This window comes from Tiliqua scincoides, chromosome 5 (assembly GCF_035046505.1).
Source record: "Tiliqua scincoides isolate rTilSci1 chromosome 5, rTilSci1.hap2, whole genome shotgun sequence".
Taxonomy (NCBI): Eukaryota; Metazoa; Chordata; class Lepidosauria; order Squamata; family Scincidae; genus Tiliqua; species Tiliqua scincoides.
Genome location: NC_089825.1, coordinates 112,642,590 through 112,665,916, shown reverse-complemented (window position 1 = coordinate 112,665,916; position 23,327 = coordinate 112,642,590). Strand labels below are relative to the sequence as shown.

Here is a 23,327-nt window from a genome sequence, read left to right as displayed (position 1 = left end):
ATGTGACCAGCCACCTGCAAGTCCTGACAAAAGACACTCCAGAGACAGAAGTGGTCTGTTGTAGACTTACCAGTTAGTGCAAACACACCCAGACGCAGAAGCTCCCAGTCTACAGCCTGCCCAGAGTGAGCTGTGGCAAGTGGAGGAGGAGGAGGAACGTGTGCTTCCTCTGATCCCTGCTCAGTTACACCACCCTGGGCCTTCTCTCTCTCCTCAGTACCCGGAAGACTCTCCCCTGGCACGCTGGTAGATGATGCTTCCTCACTGTCAACAGCGATGCCCTCCTCGCCTGGGCATTGCTTTTCAGCACCAGTCCCTTGCTCTGCAGCACTCTGCTCCTCTGCACCATCAACTGGCTCACCATTACCAATGGCATCAGCCTGCTCTTCAGCAGTGGGGCTTGGGTCTTCTGTGCCAGTGCTCTCTTTTCTGGTGCCAATACTACTGTCTCTTATGCCAGTGGAACATTTTTCTGAGCCGCCTTCCAGCTCTCCTGTGCCAACACTACATTCTCTGGTGCCAACCACCAGCTCACCAGTGCCAATGTCTTCCTCTCCGGTGCCAATGCTCTGGTCTCCAGGGATGCCACTTCTCTTTTGGATTCCATTGCAATCAGGGGTGCCAACATGACATTCTTCAGTGCTGATGGCTTGTTCTCTGGTACTAACACTGGGATCCCCACTCCCAGAATCCTGTTCTGCAGGACTAAGGCAGACTTCCTCCTTTATGTTATCCTTCGCATCCACACAAGCCCCTGTTTCTTTGCTATTCAAATCACCCACCTGTCTGAGTCGGCCACCAGCCCCTCTCCCCACGCCTTTTTTTTTCCTGCGGTTTCCTTTGGTGGCACGTTTTGGTGTGGCTGAAGCTGGAGATTGGTTTTCATTGCTGCCTTCCCTGGAAGAAGCTGGATCTTGACGAACGGCCTCTGCTTCCGGCTTCCCTAGTCCTTTGGGGACCTCAGTGGCAGCTCCACCAAAGAGGGCTGGCCGTGAATCAGTCCCAAAAGGACCTTGGTTTTGCTCCAGAAACCCTGGACTTGGGCTTTCTGCTGCCTGAGAGACTTCTGATGCTTGACACAATGTGTGGCTCAGTTCTCCTTGTTGCTGGTCCACCCTATCCTCCAGGTCTGGGCCACTCTCTTGGCCAGACCGCTCGGCCTGCTGGGCTTTGCAGGCCTTCCGCAAGGCAAAGTTCTCCCCACAGCCAGACTTGTGGTGGAGCCAGGCCCGGTGGCGCCGGCTCCGACTCTTGTTGTGCCCCTTGCGGGTAGGCATGGTTTGGATCTGGGCACCGCAAGGCTCAGGGATCCGAGGGGCCTGGTGCAGGGTGGGGCTGACCTCCAGGAGGTGGACGTACTCGCCCTCAGACTCCCGGTTCTCCCCGCCGGAATGGCGTCCGTCCCCAGGACTTCGGGTTCCCAGCACCTCAGGAGCCAAATCTGCAGGGCAGCGTTGTCCTACAATGAACCCGTCTTTGTGCACAAACTGAGGGTACACCAGCTCAGGCCAGGGCAGGCTGAGTACCTTCTCCCCAGCCGCCAAAAGGCAGCGCTCCAGGCGCCCTGCCCGGCGTTCCTTGTTGATACCGTTCAGCCACTCCACAGTGAAGAGGAAAGGGTAGGAGTCTGGGGACACAGGGAGCTCCTGAACACTGCGACCCTCGGGCGACAGGCACTTCAGCACCAGGCGTGGGGCACACTCCCGGTGAGGTACCACCTGCAAGTAGAAGTCCCCGGGGCAGAGGCGTTGCCAGGGCAACGAGCCCAGCTGCACCAGAATCTTCTCGCGAAGGCACAGCGGCCAACCCTCATGGCAGAAAACAAAGCCACTATATTGGGCCTGGAGAGGTGGGAAAGCGAAAAAAGAGGGAGAATCAGATGCAGGACTGAGAGTATCACGTGATTCACATAAGTATGTATCACTTTGCACATAATTATTGTTTTCAAAATTCTGCATGAAGAAACCTTGAATTCAGTGATCTATGGCCATAATGCAGATTTGCATTATGCATAATGCATAATGCAAATAAATGCAAATCAATAATCTGTTTATTATGCATAATTCTGCTACCAATGAGGATGAACAAAGAGACAACATTCTGACCATGAGAAATACTGCTCAACAGCCTCCTTTGATCCTCACATTTCACCATTTTCATTCTAAAATATATTCACTCTCTTAAGGACTAGAAACTCACTTTAAACTTTACTTGAAAGCTGAGGTTTGCAGAAAGCAGAAACCCTGCACAGTGCAGCTGGGAAACACACACAGCTGTGGCTACAGAGAAAGGGCGTTTATGGATGGAAAAATTATTACAGACCTAAAAATCAAAGAATAGTGCCCCCATTCTGCCACAAGCCTACATCTGCCTATACTGGGTTGGTGCACAGGGCTCATTCAGTGAGAAGTTATTAATTGGAGGAGGCAGAATGACTGAGCTAAAACTGTATTCTAGGACTGAGCCCAAGAATTCAAGAAAAGGTCCCCAAGCTAGACTTTAGGTCAATGAGAGCCCCAGGTGGAGGTCTGCATTGGGATTCCAGCACCAGAACAGACTGCTTTTCTGTGGTTCTGAGCTGAGTGAGATTTCCCATTCATCAAAGGTACTCCAGAGAAACAGAGCCAAACCACTGAGAGACTCACACAGGCTTCGCTCTGGATCCGAGCCAGAATGTGCTTGGCAGGAACAAGGAAGTCGAGGGTGTAGCGGAGGGCGTCGTGCTGGTACGTCCGCTCCAGCACCTCAAAGACCTGGCTCAGCAGTGTGGGGGCCGTGGCTTCGAAGGGGGGGTACAAGGCGGCCAGCGTGCTCTGAACACATTCCTCGACTGGTTCTGGTTCCTGTGGAGACATCAGAGAGAGAAAGAGCACACGGGTTAAAATGGTTCTCATCTAACAGTCCTTGTCGGCCTGCCCTCCCCACACCCACAGGGGCTCTTTGATGCTTGTGCGGCTGACAGAGAATGTACACAAATCACCGCGCCATTAAGCTCTCCACCTGGTTTCAACCACTTGCACTGGTGCAGCTGCACTGTCCTGCCTTGTCAAACATGCAAAGTCCTTGGCTATTTTCTTGCTCCTATGCCATATACCACAAAACTCTTGGAGCCACACGAATGTCCAGGCCCCTTGGAACTGACCTCTTCCAATTTCTGACTGGTTCAGCAAACTAAGAGCACTAGGGCTGTTACAGTCACCCACAGCAATAAGCTTTGGCTCACTTGGAGTCTAGAGACAGACCACTGCCCCCTAGTGGCACACCAATAGGAAAGGGCAGCAAGGACATTGCACAGGGCAGTGCGCACATAGCTCAGCAGTGTGCAAAGAACAGGGGCATGAGGGGGCAGCTCAAAAGAAAGATTTTGGGAAAGTGCCAAGGCCTGAGAATGGAGCAGTCACAGCTCCATCTGGAATACATTAACAGCTGTGAGCTCATTCCTTCCGCAGCTCCACCCAGCAAAGGAAATAGGGGGGGACCATAAGGGAAGGGGGCCAGCAACGAGGCAGCCATTGTGCCAAATCTTCCAATTGTACCTAATAAAGAGTCACAATCGCGCTTTTCTCACCATGCCTACTAGTCCCTTGCATGCATCCTCACCTAATAATGGAACACGATTTTACCTTTGCAGCTGCTGCAGCAAAAAAAAAAAAGAATGATTTTCTTGCCTTGGTGCCAGAATTCAGATGAAATGGTCTTGCTCATATAGACCAATTTAATCTTGCCTTGTATTTGAAACAAATGAAAACCATGGAATTAGAATGCTGCTGGATTTGCAGGTCTAGGGTCCTGACACGTGAAAGTGTGTTTTGTAGGGACTGAAGAAAAAGTCATCTGCAAATCAATCTTTCCAAAAATTCAGTTGGGGGTGGGCAGGAAAGGAGAAATGGGGTCAGACACTGCAAGAATGGACCTGTTCACATTCTCAGAAAGGACCTGTTCACACCACACAAACATTTTACCCCACCAAGCAGGGTGCCTGACTTGCGAAATGTTGAAGAAGCGCTTTGTTGTCTAGCCACAACTATAAATGTTGAAGGGAGTGCTGTGGAACTTTTATTTCTGAACAAAAAGAGGTGCTGGGGCTAAAAGCCTGCCCAGAATCCCTTCTTCCTAATCCCAGGCAGGCAAAGGCTGGTTAAAGTTACAAAGCACTGAAGTGCTCTGCATATGCTCAGAGGCTTACTTGCAGTAAAGAAGTTATCTTATAGGCCAGTGTTTCTGAAACTGTGGGTCGGGACCCACTAGGTGGGTGGCTCGTGAGTAGGGAGAGTAGGGAGGCTGCCAGGCCACTGGCCTGACTGCCTATAATACAGGCAGTCAGGCCAGTGGTCTGGCAGCCTCCCTACTCTGTCTAGCAGTGACTCTTCATCTGGGGCGTTTTTTTGTCTTCCTATACTTTCACCGAGGACATCAGGTGCTTTGCAAGAGCTGAATGGCCCTCTCAAGGCTCACTACTTCCTTCTTAAAACAAGACTCAAAAATGGATGACCTGGTTGCTTTGCGCTCAAGCAGCCTCGCTCTCAGCCTTACAAAGCGGAGCCCTGACAATGAAAGCAGGTTACGGGGGCAAAACCTCACTGAGCCCAAACTCTGCACTGGTTTGCAAAATGGTGGAAAGTACGTCGCCTCCCTCTCCTGCTTCCTCACCCGCAGAGTTTTTGCCACTTTCTGGCACAGCAGCAGGAAAGTACAGACTCTGAGCCAGTCACCGTGAGGGAAAGTTTTATATCCCCAACGTGAAGAGGCAAACCCCCCTTCCTTTGCAGACACTGGCAGGAAGGAGCGGGGAGGCCCCTTCTTGGCTCAGCATCTTGAAGGGGTGTGCAAGGCAAGCCGCTGCAGTGAGTCTGGCAGAAAGACAGACAAGCGTCCTCCTCCAGGAATATTACTGGCGGTAACCCCCCCTCTCTCTCATGTATACAGAGAGAGAGAGAGAGAGAGAGAGAGAAACCCACATAACCATGGAGCCTCTGAACCGTAATGAGCCACAAATATAACAAAACCATTTTTAATCTTGACACCTCAGGCAGACAGGCAAGGGGATTCCCTCATTTGAACAAGTCAAACAACCCCATTCTCCATTTGAAACGGCCACGTCATTTATTAGGCTGATGGAGCTGATCGGACAGGAAAGCCAGTTTTCAAACAACACAGAAATCTTCCTGCCTGCTCCAGAGAAGAATTCTGTGTGGCTGGAAAGCAATGCTGGTCTGACACAAAATGTTAATGCTGGAACCATTCTAGATCATTTCTGGCCTTCTCATTCAGCACAAAGCAATGAGCTCTATCTTTCATTTCAGATTAATTTGTCTGTAACAATATCTACCACACCTCCAGCTTTCGCTCTCACAGTCACTAGCTCATTCAGAATAAGTGCTCTCCACATACAGGTATGCACACTGAACAAGGAGGCAATGAAAGGGTTCAAGACTGATTAAAAGCAGGAGGTTTCAATCCAAAAGCCCTGATTCCTAATTCTCAGTGAGTAGAGGGCGGGTTATGGTCATTAAGGAAAGGACACTGTCCATATCATTACCATCAGATTTAGCATTTATGCAAAAGAGGGCTGCAACAAATATTGCATCTCCCCACGCAAGATGCCCACCCATAGGAAAGGCACAAGCAGAATGGTTTCTTCCCCTTCCTCTCTCCCGGCCCCATTCAGTGGCTCCCCCCCCCCAGCATTTGGTGGCTCTTGGACTCCAGTGAGAACACTCAGTTCTCATTAAACTGGTGGGGGGAGGTTGCTTTCTCTTTTAATTCACAAATTCATTTTTTCATACCTAGGAAATCCTCCCCCCAGTACATAGAAGCCACATCCATATTTTGGAGTGACTGCACTTCCAATCGGATAGTTGTTCAACTACCTCAGCTCACTACTAGTATGTAGCTAGCTAGCTATAGCAATTTTGCAGTATTCCAATAGCTTCATGTAGATTAGCTCGGTAATCCTAACAGCAACCCCATAAAATCGGTTAGTTCTGTCATTTCCATATTACAAGCAAAAGTGTGGCTTGTCTAAGACCATCAGTTCAAAGCAGAGGCAAGTTTTGACCAAGGGCAGTGGTTCCCAAACTGTGGGTTGGGACCCACCAGTGGGTCGCTGCCCAGTTTTGGTGGGTCGCAAAACTGACAAGCTGATAGGTGACAAAGAAAATGTATTGAGCCCTACAGAAACTGAAACGGAGCAACTTGTGCATGTTTCCTTGGGAGTAGATGAACGTGCCTCAGTCCACTTTGAAGGGCAGGCCAAGGGGAATGCTATGCCACCAGAATGGTCCCAATTTGATGCAGGTACCAGAAAGCTATTGAGAAGGAAGTCCCATCCCCCCTCCAAGCTGACAAGGAAAATGTATTGATCCCTATGGAAAGCCACACGTATATGTTTATATGTGAATAGGCAAATGTGTCTTGACTCTTATTGAAGACCAAGTTAAGGGGAATGCAAGGTCACTAGAATAGTCCCAATCTGATGAACATGGAGCTCAACAAACGCTTCAGAAGTCAGCCCCCCACCATAGTAAAAGGGATAAAAACAGAGGCTTGAACTGCTGATAAAGTGAAACTTTTGTTTTAGTCTCGTAAAGCTTAGTGGGTTCCAACAGAATGTCATTTATAAAAGTCAGTTCCGGTGCTAAAATGTTTGGGAACCACAGACCTAGGCATTGTCCTTATCCTACATCTTCCAGGGTCTGATCGCTGACCTAACCTGGTCTAGGTTAAGCCCTGTCTTTGGGCAAGTTCACACATGAATGCTTATCACTCAGGGAATGCAACATCCATGGAAACTTAGTTTGGGTGAAAAAAGCCAATGCATGTCCAGGATCACAACCACAGCTATTTGCTCCCAACATTGTCAAAAACCAATGAGGTGCCTGCAAATGGCAGTCCTCCATGCTCCATGTGTGAACTGGTTTTCTTTCATAAGGCATAAGATTCTGAGATGCATTTGTGCATGCGTGAACTGGCTGTTTAACACTGCCTACTCTCCCTCACATATACACATGAACAGCACCTTATCTGATCAAACGGTCCATCTTCAGCCCAACTACAAATTAAGTTCCCTTTTTATTAGGGTCAATGAGCTTACTTTTCCCTCATTAAATAGCAACCACAAAGTCCCCCAGTCTGACTGGGTGGCATGGGGGGGCTTTAACCCTTCAGATTCCTCCACCACAGATCACCACAGATCACATCAGCCCCTTCCACAATTTAACAAGGAAACAACAGAATGGGCCTAATAGAATATGCAAACTGGTTGTTCATCCTTCCTTCCAACAGCAGCCAGAACCCAATCCCTGCACCATGTATCCAGCAGCATAAGTGCATAAACATTAAATTTTTTCAATGCACACATTACACAGATATAATGCAATTCAACAGCATTTTTCTGTGATCAAGGAAGCTCTAGTCTAGAAAGTTTAATGAAAAAGGTTTTGTGTATGACTAAGGAAAACTTACCTGTAGTTCTTTGTTTCTTTAGAGATCTGACTACACAAATCTGATCTGGTGACTTCCAAGCTGCCTCATGGCTGAGTCATCTAGGAGTGCAAGCCTATGTATGTCTACTCTGAAGCATCACTGAACTCAGTGAGACTCCCAGGAAAGTAAGTATAGGATCACAGCCCAACTTTCTTTCCTACAGTCCTCGAAGAGCAGTCCTGGAGTGCAACTGACCCCAGGTAATGGGGCTACACCAGCACAAACTCCCTCTTCCACTAACAGTGTTGACATGTCTTCAGGATCCAGTGACCCAAAGGGACCTCCAGTGCAATCCTAGACATGTCTATGAAGAAGTAAGCCCCACTGAGTTGAATGGGACCTAATCCCAGTTAAGTGAGTATAGGATTTCAGACTTAGGGCACAATCCTAACCAACTTTCCAGCACTAGCATAGCTGTGCCAGTGGGGCATATGCTGCATCCTGCAGTTGGGGGGCAGTCATGGAGGCCTCCTCAAAGTATGGCAATGTTTGTTCCCTTACCTCAAAGTTGCATTATCCTTATGTCGGTGCTGGAAAGTGGGTTACAACTACGCCCTTAGTTAGTATCCTGGCAGCCCCAACCAGCACCAGTGGAACACAGAATTCCATGGTTAGAAAGTGCTTGACAGCTTATTAATTTATTTTTGGGCAAGGACTATAGAATTTATGTTTTTTTCTTATAAATGCAATCAAAAAACACAAATGCTTAATAACTGCTGCCCTTTCTTATGGAGCATGTAAAGGGTTCCATCCTCAATACAAGATAGTCACACACACACACACAGATAAAACCTATCTGTCTATTAGCCTAATCCTATCAATATCTACTAAGAAGTAAGTCCCATTATAATCAAAGGGGCTTACTCCCAGGTAAGTGAGGATAGGATTATAGCCTGAGTTTCATTACATAATTAACTTCCTTATGTTGGAAAGATGTTTCAGATCTATGAAACATTCATCTATTGTTACTCTCATTTTTGTTAGATATTTGATAATATATTTCCATTTTTAATGGTCTATATAACTCTTTTGGAAAACAAGTACCTTTTAGAATTTTGGAAGGATTCAATTTTTAACCCATTTCTGCCCAGCCCACAGGTGTACACATTTGATCCCTGTTGTGCATGTGCCACACTGGGCAGAAATGGTTTAAGTCAACTTTTTCTGTAATAGCCAAATCAATTTTTAATGAGCCGTGTGGATCATTTTACAGATATTCTCTGATTCAGAAATGTCTTGAAATGCATTGGGGGGGGCCCCCCCTCAGGATTCAATATTTTCTCTCAAACACACCTGATATCAACTTTTTAAAAATATGTGATTTGATGGATTAACCCTGATTCCATGGATTAACCCTTCTGGCTCCCCTGCTTTAGCAAGCATCACCTTGAGGTCACTGCAGAGGTCTGTGTGCACCATCCATTCCTATGGTGACATTTCTGCAAACACTCCTGTATTTGGGGGGAATGGTTTCCATGGAGAAAAAAAGAAGCTGGAAAAAAATTACCTTGGAATAAGCGCAGTGTCTTTCCTCTCTCAGCTAAGCCATCGCGTGTCCAATTCCAGCCCTGGGATATCTGGGATTAGGGACAAAGAAGGGGCTTTCCAGTTGAAACTGGGTGACTTCCAGACTGTCCAAGCTACAGCACCTTTCAATTTCAATATTGAAGCAACAGTGTAATCAGGTGCTGGATAGCAGAGGGACATGCAGTGCTGCTGTCTCCTCAGAGAGCCGTGTCTGAGCGAGGACCTGTAGCACAGCCCACAACTGGGGGCTAAGGGGAGAGGTGGCATTCAGCTGCCAGAACACAGGAAGAAACCTTTGCTAGGCTCACTATGGCCAAGGGATCCCTTTCACGCCAACACGCTCAATCAGCTCCAACAGCTGCTTCGTCTAAGGGTATAAGCGGCTTTGGGAGGGAGGGGACCATTTGTAGCCGAGAAGCAGCAGGGGAGAGAGGTGGGCTGCTTAATCCTTTGCCTGCCAGCTGTTTTGCTGCCACCCCTCCTCCCACATGGCTCCAAATGCATGTTCACCCATGCTAGTCCACATCTGGAACTGCACAAGGAGACCACAGCAGGGGGGGGGAGAGGAGAAAGGGGGCTCAACAGAGAGATGGCAGGCAGGGAAAAGAAAAGCACATCCACCCTTCTCCGAAGTTGCTTTTCCTCAGAAGACTGAACCAGTGAGTTTTGTTTTGTTTTGTTTTTTGCATACACTGACATGTAATGTGTAGTTCAGCCTTCATGCTATAAAAAGGTGCACACCAAAGCTTCATTTTAACTAGGCACAGATACTGGGGGATTTAATCAGATCAGACCACAGCCCTCCTCTAGGACTCTTGAGATGAGAAGTGCTCCCTGTCACTTTTTTACCTATGAAAAAAGATGCTGTTGCCCATCTCCTGTGTGAGACCCATCTTAGCCCAGCTAGCACTGTCTGGGGAAAGCACAGAGGTAAGGTGAGCCCTCTTCATGAAATCCAGCTTTTCTGCAGTAACAAAACTGCTCCTAGCACTCCCCTCCAATACATCAAGGGCATTTTTTCATGCTATCATTGCCTTTTCGTCTACAATCACGTATGAAAAGCGTCCGTGGGGAGGCAAGGAAGACCAGAAAACAGAAGGGAACCCATTTTAGATCAAAAATACAAATAAAATGTGAGCACTATCTGTCCATTTAATACAAAGACCAGGCCACAAGGCAACATAAATTGAATGCAAGCTCTAGCCAGCGTCTTTTTCACATTCAAATGACAGATGCAAGAATTCACACCCACACACCAAGTAATGTCCTGGCATTCTATATTAATGAATTAATCCGGAGTAATTATGAGCACCTTAGCTTCTCCAACTCTGTTTCACCCATAAGCATGCATTCAAAGGGGGGGGGAAATTCTTCTCTTTTATCACCCCAAGAGCAGAAACATAAATAATATGGGTACGGTGAGCTTCAGCAATGGCACTACCCTGCAAGCAAATGCGGTTAAGGCTTGGTCTGTTCCAGATCACCCATGACAACGGGGGAAGGATAATCTCCTTGCTCCCGTACACTATGACCGTTGACTCAGACCTTGCTCTGGGTGCCCTCAAAAAGTGCAGCAGGCAGCCACTGGCAGCAGGGTCTTGTCGGTGGTGGCACCAACCACATGGAATGCCTTTCCCACTGGGTTTCGAGTCGGTCCATCCCCTGCATTAACTTCAGGCCACTGGTTCAAAACAGGTTTTTTTTGTTGTTGTTGTTCAGCTTTTGGTGGCAGATGAAGATGGTGGCAGTAAGAGGACTTCTGGGAAGGCCAATTTGGATCTCTTTTGTCGCTTAATTTTATCGTTGGGCTTTGTAAACCGCCTTGGGTTGCCCTGTGGCGAGAAAGGCGGGGTGGAAAAAACAGCTTTAAGGATGGATGGATAGATGGATGTATAGATGGATAGATAAGCAAACCAACTCGCTCTTCCCCCGCCTCCCAGCCCGACACCCTGATGCTGCGGGCTTCCCATAGCAGTGCACGGCGCTGTTCCCACCCAGCAACAGCTGCCCCCCCCCCCCACATTGCAACAGCGCTCCAAGGATGCCCTTCAAGGGGCTGGGGGCGGGGAAGAGGGAAGGCAGCATGCCCCTGGCATCTCCGCCTGCCCACCCCCCGGATCCCCCTCCGCCATCCCCCGGGGTAGCCCCAGGAGGTCGCCCTCGCCTCCCCACTTCCCGCGGCCCGCCCCCCCCCCCCCGGCAGGCAGCGCGCACGGGGCTCACCATGGCGCAGAGGCGACGGGCTTCCCCTGATCGGCGGCTGGAGCTCCCGCTTCTGTGGCTGCTGCTGCTGACTCCGGGCTGCCTGCGCCCCCCTCCCCGCCCCGGCTGGAGCCACCCCCTGGCAGGAATCCCGGGCCCCGACTACTGCCTGCAGCTGCAGTCCCCGCCGGAGCCCGGCCAAGGGCACGTGGAGACGCGACTGCGGCAGCGCCGAGCCAGTGGAGAGGGGAGGGGGCCGGCTTGGCCGCCGTCTCCGTTCCCCGCCTCCTCCGTGCCCTTGAGAGGCGAGGCGAGCCGGGACGGGAGTCCCTCCAACAGGGGGTCTCGGCTCGGTGGGAGCCGCGAAGGGAGCGGCCCCGAGTTCTCTGTGCCTGTTCCTGGGCTCAGCTTACTCTGCAGAGAGACGAGAGTGCCTCTGAGCTGCTGCAGAGCGCATTGGTCGAGGCACTAGTACAGAGTATAAGTCATTTGCAGGCGAGACTCCCAGGCAGATTGGAGCCCCTGCACCTCTCTTCTTCTTGAAAGCAGCCCCTGAGTGGTCTGCACTTACTAGTTACTTTCCCCGTGAGAATGGAAACACTTGGTGTAAATAATAACCCAGTCTTGGTCTTGGCCAATTCTGAAGCTAGGTTCCAGAACAGGGGTAGGCTCCAAACTCCGGCCCGGGGCCGTTTGCAGCTCTCAGGATCCCCAATCCAGCTTGCAGGGAGCCCCCACTCTCTAATGAGCCTCTTGTCTGGTTGTGACTGCCAGACGTGAGCTGCGGGCACAGTTAGAGCAAGACCTCTTAAAGTCACCATGTGTTTTCTGTTTTTCCCAGGATTGTAACCCACCACCACCCCCTATTGCCTCTGAACAACATGTCTCCATATGTTTCTGGCTTGGTTTGTATGTTTTCACTGTGCAAGAGGTGTGTGGCAAACAGTTCATGTGGTTCTGCATGCCTGCACTACAGTTCTCATGTCTATTGTACGTAAGCTCAGTAAAATTCATTCATTCATATAAGTTCTGTCTCTAATATATTCATTTATGTAAATTTATTCAAATTTGAAATGTGAATTAATTCTTTCTTTCCCAACACAGTGTCAGAGAGATGATGTGGCCCTCCTGCCAAAATATTTGCCCACCCCTGTTCCAGAACACTGAAAAAAGTAAGATGCATGCAGACATTAGGTAGAGACATATCGAAAAAGAAGCCCCCGGGGTAGGCACTGAGTGTAAGTGATGAGCCACACCTTGCCCCAAGCATTGGGAATTTGAGACCACAGTTTCCAGTGTATAATTTACATGCAGAGTTGAGCTCAGGGGAGGCCTATTTAGAAATATGAAGCATATGCAAATATAAAGAAAATAGGGTGCCGTCAACAAGGCTCTTGAGCAGAGGGGTTTTAATTAATTGCTTTTTATTTATTGCATGTTTTTATTGTGTGCTTTTACTGTTTTATGTTTGCTTTTCTGCAAAACTTTTTTGCACATCTTTAATTAAATAAATAAATTCCACCTTGCACGTGCAAGATGGAAGCCTGGTACCCCACAGTCATTAATCTGGGGAAATTTGCACCTGCTGCTGATTCCACACGTTCAGCTGGAGCAGACCAAGTGTTCACATTGCCCAGCAATCTGTTTCTAACAGTGGACAGCCACATGTTTCTGGGAAGCTCCCAAAGCAGGGTATGAAAGCAATATCCCTCCCTTCTTGTTTGCCCAGGCACCAGGTACTCAGAGGTTCAATACCTCTGAACATGGAGGCTCAGTTGAAGTACCAACAGCTTATTACTGGGCCCTCCTTATCCACAGGCATCCATGGATTTGAGCATCTATGGATGCCGAGCCTGTGCCTCAGAGGGCCTCCCACATGGAACCAGAAGCTACTTCTGGTTTGCCTCAACAACTTACAGTCATGTCAGAGAGGTGTTCTGAGGTGTGGGGAGGTTGCACGCGGCCTCCCTGTGTCTCAGAACACCTCCCATACACTACCAAAAGTCTCTGATGCAAACCAGAAGTGGCTTCCAGTCATGTCCAGGAAGCCTTCTGAGGAAGTTGGGAGGCCGGTGCAACCCCTGGAGGACCCAGGGCAGACTCCAGGTAAGTTACCGAGGCACTGCAACCCTGTCCCCTCACAGATTTTAGCATCTGCAGATTTCTGTGCCCACATGGGGGTCGTGGAACCAATCCTCCACAGATACCGAGGACCCACTGTATATGTGCCGGAATGGTGTAGTGTTTCTGGTGTTGGGCGTTAGACCCCAATCCCTGCTCAACCATGAAGCTTCCTAGTTGACCTTGGGCCAGTCACTATCACTCATAAGAACATAAGAACAGCCCCACTGGATCAGGCCATAGACCCATCTAGTCCAGCTTCCTGTATCTCACAGCGGCCCACCAAATGCCCCAGGGAGCACACCTGATAACAAGAGACCTCATCCTGGTGCCCTCCCTTGCATCTGGCCTTCTGACATAACCCATTTCTAAAATCAGGAGGTTGCACATACACATCATGGCTTTTAACCCATAATGGATTTTTCCACCAGAAACTTGTCCAATCCCCTTTTAAAGGTGTCCAGGCCAGATGCCATCACCACATCCTGTGGCAAGGAGTTCCACAGACCAACCACACGCTGAGTAAAGAAATATTTTCTTTTGTCTGTTCTAACTCTCCCAACACTCAATTTTAGTGGATGTTCCCTGGTTCTGGTGTTATGTGAGAGTGTAAAGAGCATCTCTCTATCACTCTGTCCATCCCTTGCATAATTTTGTATGTCTCAATCATGTCCCCCCTCAGGCACCTCTTTTCTAGGCTGAAGAGGCCCAAATGCCGTAGTCTTTCTCATAAGGAAGGTGCCCCAGCCCAGTAATCATCTTAGTCGCTCTCTTTTGCATCTTTTCCATTTCCACTATGTCCTTCTTGAGATGCGGCGACCAGAACTGGACACAATACTCCAGGTGTGGCCTTACCATAGATTTGTACAGTGGCATTATAATATTAGCCGTTTTGTTCTCAATACCTTTTCTAATGATCCCAAGCATAGAATTGGCCTTCTTTACTGCCGCCGCACATTGAGTCGACACTTTCATCGACCTGTCCACCACCACCCCAAGATCTCTCTCCTGATCTGTCACAGACAGCTCAGAACCCATCAGCCTATATGTAAAGTTTTGATTTTTTGCCCCAATGTGCATGACTTTACACTTACTGACATTGAAGTGCATCTGCCATTTTGCTGCCCATTCTGCCAGTCTGGAGAGATCCTTCTGGAGATCCTCACAATCACTTCTGGTCTTCACCTCACAGGGTTGTTGTGAGGACAAAAGGAGGGAAGGAAGCATGTACACTACATTGAGCTCTTCAGCTCCTTGGAGGAAGGAGGGTGCAAAATAAATAAATAAACCCAAAATGTGGATAAATTCCTCTTAAAACTTCCTCTGAAACTCTGTGTGCGCCTTCAGTGTGATACATCATGTGCTTTTAGAGGGTGCATCATGTGCCTTGGTGTGCCTTGGTGTGCCTTACAACATCACGGGCCTGTACATCCCAAACTGCCAAACATGCAAACTACTACTAATAATAGAGGGAGAGTGCATGTGCTCATGTGTATGTGTCTAGATGTACTCTCATCCAGTCTGTGAATACAACATACTTCCTTCCCTCACTAATATGTATCCACAACCAACCCTCCTGCTTCTGGGATGTGAGTTATGAGGGAGGGACCAATGGTATGACCTCCAATGTGAGTTTGATTCCAGCCGCTTTCTTTCTAGAAATTAAGAGCTGGGCCACACACAAGCACCTATGCACAGACCGGCATTGTGTCACCAGTACAGAATTTCATATGCCAGCTAGGGGAGGAGCTATTTCCCCCAAAGTTTTCCTTTCAGTCCCTGTTTCGCCTCCAGGAAAAGCTGGGGAAAAAAGCCACAACACCACTTTCCAGCCTTTTCGAGGTTTCAGCCAAGCTAAAGCCTGAAAGGAAAGAGGGGGTAGGCGAAGTGGGGATTTTTTTTATGCCCCCAAAGCTGGCAATTGGGGAAGAAAAAGTCAAATGACTCTACTTTGATCAGCTTCCAAATTTGCAACAGAGAAAATAAGATTAATCAGTCAGAGGACTAATCAGCTGGTTTTCATTAAAAACCTATAGCTGGGAAATTCAGTGAACGTACTCAGATCCAAATGTGAAATTCCACTCACCACCACCCCCACCAGACCTCCTGGACCACAGGGGTCCTCCATGTTCCAATCCACAAAAGTCACTTGTCAATTCACTCTCAGTGGCAGGAAGCCTCTCTTCCTCCACCCAGTCAGTTTTCTGTTCTTATCAGTCCCACCAATCCTCAATTCCCTTTCACTCCCACCCTCTTTTTCTTTAGGCCTCTAACAGTACAATCTGTGCATGTCTACACAGAAGTTTAGTCTCACTGAGTTCAATGGGACTTACTCCCAGGTAAGTGTGTATAGGATTGTAGGCTGACAGCCCATTCCTAACTCAGGGCCCAATCCTATCCAACAATGCAGCCCCTAGGTAAGGAACCAAATGTTCCCATACTTTGAGGAGGCCTCTGTGGCTGCCTCCCCACCACAGGATGCAGCGCACGCCTCTTTAGCACAGCTGCATTAGCACTGGAAAACTGGACAGAATTGGGCCCTAACTCTCCAGCGTCAATATAGCTCTGAGGTAAGGGAGGCCTTTGTTTGAGGAGGCCTCCATGACTGCCCCCCCCCCAGAATGCATCATGTTCCCCGTTGGCTCATCCGCATCAGTGCTGGAAAGTAGGCTAAGATTGGGCTGTAACTCTTTCATCCATCCTTTCCTCAGGGTCACATTATGAGGGAAAGATGCCTCCTTTTTTTTTTTTAAGATAACCAGATCGCATTAGGGTTGTTAACTTTAGCTGGGTACACCTTGTCTCCAAGCACTATCATTGTTAGCCGATACCTGGATTCAGTTATTCATACCATTCACTGCAAGCACAAGCATATTTTCACATCATTAGGAAAGGTATTGAGAACAAAACGGCTAATATTATAATGCCGTTGTACAAATCTAAGGTAAGGCCACACCTGGAGTATTGTGCCCAGTTCTGGTCGCTGCATCTCAAAAAAGACATAGTGGAAATGGAGAAGGTGCAAAAGAGAGCGACTAAGATGATTACGGGGCTGGGGCACCTTCCTTATGAGGAAAGGCTACGGCATTTGGGCCTCTTCAGCCTAGAAAAGAGACGCCTGAGGGGGGGCATGACTGAGATATACAAAATTATGCAGGGGATGGACAGAGTGGATAGGGAGATGTGCTGATGGCGACTGGCCTGGACGCCTTTAAAAGGGGATTGGACAAGTTTCTGGAGGAAAAATCCATTACGGGGTACAAGCCATGATGTGTATGCGCAACCTCCTGATTTTAGAAATGGGTTATGTCAGAAGGCCAGATGCAAGGGAGGGCACCAGGATGAGGTCTCTTGTTATCTGGTGTGCTCCCTGGGGCATTTGGTGGGCCGCTGTGAGATACAGGAAGCTGGACTAGATGGGCCTATGGCCTGATCCAGTGGGGCTGTTCTTATGTTCTTATGTTCACTTCTTGTTTGCTGGTTACCTGAATAAAAGCAGTTAGCATTTGTATACTGTAGTACTTTTTGCATGCGCAAAGAGCTTCATGTGTTTTACCTTGATGGCGTTGGAGTTGGCGCAAATGTTTCCAACAGATGGAATCCTTACAACAACCCTGCAAGGAAAGTATTGTTATCCCCATCATGACATTTTTATAAAGCCAGCAATTCATTTCATTAATATTCCACCTTTCGTCCATTTTGCTCAAGGCAGCTTGCAGACAGCCTCCCACCCAGGCACTCAACAGAGCCAAACCAGTTTAGTTTCAACAAGGTGAAAACATCATATGCTTTCAGTGTGATACATCATGTGCCTTTAGGGGATGCCCATTCCAAACTACCAAACATATTAAGTAATAATATGGGGAGTCCCTCTGAGCATGTGCAAAGTGCCTCTCCCCTTTCATCTCAAGTAACTGCTTTAAATATCAATAAATATGTACAGGCTGCTTTCGCCCTAATTGTAAAACAGTTAAATTAAAAGCAAAATCAGAATTACTGCAAACTGACAGGATTTGGGCATAGGACTTCCTGGTCATAGGGCATAAGACTAAGACAGGCTTGGCCTCAGAATCACCTCTCAAGTCCAGTTTGTTCCCAAGGGGTGATTCCCTACATCTTCTCCTGGCAAACTCTGTTCAAGTGTTTCAATGAAATGATTCTTCCAGTGGCCTGGAAAATAAGGAAAAACTAAACAAAAACAAAAACCATACCTAAATGAGAATGGCCCCTGTTCCCCCAAAGCCTACAACTCTCTCTGGGGGCCTCCTGTGATGTACTTCCAGCACTCAGTGGTTTCAGGTTGATTCACGAGCTCTGTTAAAAATCAAGCCCCCTTTTGTGTTAAAAATCATCTTTCCGGGAGCTGACAAGAGAGCACTTTGCAAATCAAATCAGAGCTCCTCCTGGAGCCAGACAGCATCATCTTTGTGAAAACCAGAGCACAGAGATCAAAGGTGCCTCCAACATCTCTGCAAGGACCAGTGAAATTGTTGAGGTCAACTAAATGAGGGGGAAACAGATGCATTCAGGGTCAGGCAGGGTCAGGTAGTCACAGGTCAGAGCAGGATGGAAGGACAGCAACTTTGAAGGCATAGATTACAACAGGAAACTTATTCTCTGTCCACATAGTCAAGATCTCCTGAAAATGCTAAGCTTTCCAGTTCTGTGTTTCCTCATAGCTCATCTTGTGCATTTGGGGGTGATACTGCATTGCTCTCCCCTGCCCCATTGTCAAGCAAGTCCTCAGCCCTTCCACCAAGAGAATTACAGTAATACTAATCACCATCTGGTCTTTAATTTGGACAACTAGCTTTGGTGCTCATTCATTCTAATGTTTTCTGGACTTCAATAAAAGTCAAGGCATGATCACCTACTCATGAACAATCGTGCATGTGTGGCTCGGTTCTGCTTTCCACAGGGCTCAGTACTTTTTTTCTTGTCAGATGGGAAGGTGGCTTTCTTCTTGAGGGGACCTGTGTTCACTGGATCAAGGCTATCCTGGTGGCGTTATGTTCCCCTCAGCCTATCCAAAATGGACCAAAACACACTCACCTACTCATTGGTAAACATGCATACGTAATGTGACTCCTTGCCATTTCCATAGGGTTCAGTACATTTTTCTTGTCAGTTATCACTTTCACGACCCACCAAAAATCAAGTCACAACCCACTGGTGGGTCCTGTCCCTCAATTTAGGTCTAGGAGCTCTTTGTGAATCTTCATTGTGCTGCACTTGTTCCCCTGCATTGCTTCAAAGGAGGCATTTTCCATCACTGAGGTGATGACTGCCTTATCCTGTTCCTTTACTAGGAAATGACAGATACAGTCCAAACCGCCCCAGAAGGAGACACAGAGCAGCATGGGTCACTGTTCCTTTGCTCCCCATGCTTTGAAACTGATCTCCACAGCCTTACGGGCTAGAAACTTGAGAATTTTCCAGAAATGGAATCTGCCAAGCAAAGAGAGTTAGCCTCTGGAGGCTTCACTATATATCCATCATGCTAAAGAAAAAGCACTTTCAGCTTGTGTCCCAATGTGGGGACGTATGCAATGCATAGTTCTTCGAACATTAAACTATGCCAAGGTGCTGGTTCCAGAATGGAAAAGACAGACTAGAGAAGAGCATTTTTCAGGAAGAATGGAGAGAGAACCCCTCTATTTCTTCATCACCTAGCAGATGTTCTATAATTCTCTTTTGCACTTTGATTTTAAAAAAATTGCCCACTTTATCAAGTCATGGAACTGAATGGAGATTTGCATTCTCTTTCTGAGCTTCTCCAGTGAGCAAGACTATTTTCTTTTACACCAGCTGAAAGGCAAGAGGGTACTTGGCCTCAAACTGTTACCAGCTTTAGCTCCTCATAACTGATGAAGAGGACTTGGCTTCTCCTTTTCAGCTTTTACCCAGGCAGTCAGGTGGTGAAACCACAATCCAGGAGGCACAACTTGAGGAAATGCAGTCAAGGCCTGAGACATGCTGAAGACCCATAGAGTTATTTTACACTCAGAGAGCTGTTTTTTAAAGGTCAAATATCATGTGATATGGAAAATTCATAGCTGGATGGCCCAATATTTTTTTTTTAAAAAAATTATTTAATGCCGCTGTGGGGTGGGAGGAGAAGCTGTGGCTTTGAATGAAACAGCAGTGCCAGAGGGTGTTCAGCCCTCCCCCTCTGCTGATTTCTAGATCTAAACTGCCCACCCCTTCTGAAGCTGCTGTTAGCCCCAGAGGCCCCCCCCCCCAAAAAAGCAATACAATTCAGGTTGTACACTTGGTTTGGTGTTTTTAATATCCCTTTGCTGCAGAAATAATACGTTTTGATGATGGGGTGGAGGATTTTGATCTAGAAAACAACATGGGGAGAAGGATAAAACATACCCCAGTGCTGTTGCTCTGATCAGCAAAGGAATCTCCCCCTCTAACCCTGTGGCTTATTCAAAGTGTTGTTGTTTTTTTCCTAAGGTTGGGAGATCCAATCACAAATCTTCCACATCTTCCACATCATCTTGGCTCTAAGACATTCATTATACAAAGAGAAGTCTGTTGGGTACAATTTTTCCCATTACCATTTCAGGAAAAGCTGCATCTGACAGAATTCTCCCTTCGGTGCAACTCTTAAAGATACAGAAACCTTCCAAAGGTTTCAACCTGGCATCATGACCATACTCGCCCATTATGGTGGGGTGGTATTGGTGAGTGTCCAGCCTAAACTCTACTCTTGGACCAAAGGGACAGTGGTTCTGGATGCTGGACATCTAATTGCTGGTTTATCGGTCCTACTCAGTCAGCTGCCTGGTATATCCACACATCAGATGTGACATCTCTTCTTTGTTCCAGGTGGGGGAGAATCCAGAGCAGCATGCAGCGCAACCCTATGTTCAGAAGCGTAGGTGGAGGGGCAGTACCTGGGGGGTAAGGCAATGTGATGATACCCCCCATGTCATCGTGTCACCCCTATGCCTGCGCAGTCACCCCTTCCCCACACATACATGGTCCTGGCCCCAGAAATGGCTCCATTTGGAGATGTACAGGAGCCAGGGAATGCGGGAGGAACAATTTTGCAGCCTTAGTCATGCACAACAGGTAGATGCTGTTACCCTCTCCAGTGAAGATGATGGAAAACCGCTTTCTTTCCTTGGAAATCTGAAATGCTCACCAGAAGGACAAATTATTGTCAGAAGGCCCAGCACACACTCCATGCATTCCCCCCCACCACCACCATCCAGCCTGGCTTCCAAAACAAGTGTGGGGGTGGGAATAATATGAATCAGATGTTGTGCCTCTCATCTATTGACAGGGCTTGCTGTGTCTGTTGTTACATCCCTCTCTCTATGGCCAGAACGTGGGTCTTCTGTTACTGCCCTCGACCTCCCTTGTCATTCAGTTTCTGAGTTTGAAGGGATTTTTCCCCTTTGTTTTTACTGTGCAATTTTGCAGATTTACTGGATATGCCTAGACTTTTTCAAGAAAAACCACAGAAAATGCAAAGCATTCTTGTTCTGGGGGGGGGGGGGGGGGTTTGGCATGACCTACCAAGCCATGGGTTCTGCTTTTCACTCATCAATTTTACCTTGGTAGGGACTCCATGTTAAGCACCTTTAATAGGTACTCCTAGTTTGACCACCCACGTCCTGCCTACACAGGGATCTGTGTCCTAGTAAGGAGAAAAGGAAGGAGATTATGAGGGACAGTTATGTGATCATGCAAGGCACCAAGTTCTTTCCCACCAAAGCAGTGAAGGTTTACTCAGACACACTGCAAGTTTTCAAGTGGATTGTTGTCCTTTTGCTGTCTGAATGCAGAATCTTGGATTCTGCAAAGGACCCTTACTGTGTCATTAATGGCAGTGGAGATTTGGTTGGCAATCTTCAGTCTCGAAAGACTATGGTATAAGCCTACAGCACCCGGTATTCCCAGGCGGTCTCCCATCCAAGTACTAACCAGGCCTGACCCTGCTTAGCTTCCAAGATCAGACAAGATCAGGCATGTGCAGGGTAACAGTCAGTGGAGATTTGCTGAATGGACATTTCACTTGCAGTGGCAGCCTGTGCTGGAAACAGACACAAGAAGATGAAGGTTCCTGTTGGAACTGGGTTTGCAAGCTTTGTGGGGGAACTGGGGAACTGCCTGCGCTGCTTTCTGGGAGATCTCTTGCCGAATAGGGCATATGGCTTGCTTCGCATGTACGCTGCACTGGTAAACAAAGCAAATATTTCAGAGATGCCATAAGTCTCCAGTGATCTCTCATCTGAAAGAAAATATAGCTTAGAGTGCTACCCCCCCCACCCAGAAGGAAGGGGCTTATAACAATACATTTACAATAGTGAGGGTTAGAAATGTACTCATTTCTTTAGTATATTGATCATGTGCATCCTTCCACTCCTCAAACCATAGAGACTTTTGCAACCAAAGTAATTTTACAGCCAAACTCCAGTACACTCCCAAACTGTGATGACTGTTGTCAGGCAAAACACAGCTTTGATAGCAGGTTTTTGTCCAATGAACAAAATATATAGTCTACGAAAGTGGATGTTTTCAGCTGAGCTGTGAAACTCTTTGCTGTGTAGGAATTAGTGACTACATCGAGACATAGAACTGCCCAAGCCCATGCATGTTTTCTCATAAGTAAGTCCCACTACATTCAGTAGGGATTATGCACAGAAAAGTGTGCCTAGGATTACACTGCACAGAATGTTGTTACGTCTTCCAGACAGGCCACCTCTGAAGACAGAAAAATTATTCCATGAATTCTGAAAAAGTCACATGTTTGGAAATTCAGTCTTCTTGGGATAGGAAGTAGACTTTACATATAAAGAGAAATCTGGTCTGAAATGGGGTAAAGAAACAGCTTTCCTGGGGAGAGATATCAGGTGACATTCAGTGTAGTGGTTCCATGAACAGAATTCTCCTTCTGCTCTCAGAGGCCACTTCCATTCACAGAAGTATTATTCTGGACACCACTCAGTGCATATTAATTAGAAGGCAGAACTGTTTCCTCACTGCAGGATGAAGATATTTGATGCATTTAAAATTCTTGTATTTGCAGTTACCCTTTTAAAATTTCTGTGATCCTCCATTGTTTTTAATGTTGCCTCATTTGAGCATTCATCTGTTTTCATACTGTTCTACCACATACATTTTTTTCATTGCTACTTCACTGTACAGTATATGTCTAATAAATTTTGGTGTGCTTTTTAACTGGCTGCATTTTTGTCCAAGTGTGGGTCCACATCTCATTTGAGCACGGTTACCTCTGTATGACATTTTCAACACAATCAATCCTATGATTATCTACACAGAAATAAGTCCCATTATGTTCAATGATGCTTATTCCCAGAACAATGTGGATTGGATTGCATCCTTTCTCTTTCAAGATAGTGCCTGCTGTGTTATGTGCACCTCTTCCAAAAATAAAGTGGTTTCTTTTTCTCTCTCCAGAAGCATATATTCATGTCCCCATTTATATATGTACTTAGTTAATTGGCCAAAATTCATTTGATGAGTTGAAAAAGTTTCTTTAATCGGGTGAAACCATCACTGAAAGCCCCACCTTCGCCTGTCTCCTGTCAATATCCAGGTGGCCTGGTGAATGGGGTGAATCACCAGGTAGGCTGCCTGCCAACAAGCGCTCAAGGAAAAGACATAGGCACAGAGAGAAAGGCTGGCCATAAGAAGATGGTGTTTGCTGACTTTAACAGGCAAACAACAATGGTTGTTTTTAAAAAAAAACAAAAAAACCCTCACACCAATTTAAAACAATAATTAATCAATAAAAAGTGCATGAAAGTAGACATTAGTTCTGAAACAAAGTCTTTAAAATGCACGGGTCAGAGCAGGATTAGATACGAAGCATCCCTCTTTAACTGAGAAACTACAGATCATTTTCTGTGGATATAACAGGTACTGTGCCTTCGGCATACATAACTAATACTGAGGCCCCTTTAAATGTTTTTAACACAATCAGATGCATATGGATTCAGAAGTTAAGCCCT

At 47.2% G+C, this 23,327-nt stretch overlaps 1 protein-coding gene across 2 annotated transcripts in view; it reads right to left on the bottom strand.

The window, feature by feature from the left end:
* LOC136651639 (rho guanine nucleotide exchange factor 40-like) overlaps positions 1 to 11,333 on the bottom strand; it is a 32,352-nt gene extending 21,019 nt beyond the window's left edge. For both annotated transcript variants that reach the window (XM_066628223.1, XM_066628224.1), the window contains exons 1-3: positions 11,236 to 11,333; positions 2,646 to 2,843; positions 71 to 1,841 (exon numbers count right to left, since the gene is read on the bottom strand). In XM_066628223.1, the coding sequence (XP_066484320.1) occupies positions 71 to 1,841; positions 2,646 to 2,843; positions 11,236 to 11,238 (1,972 nt within the window). In that variant the 5' untranslated portion in view covers positions 11,239 to 11,333. The remainder of the gene's footprint in view (positions 1 to 70; positions 1,842 to 2,645; positions 2,844 to 11,235) is intronic.
* Positions 11,334 to 23,327: the final 11,994 nt, after the last annotated feature.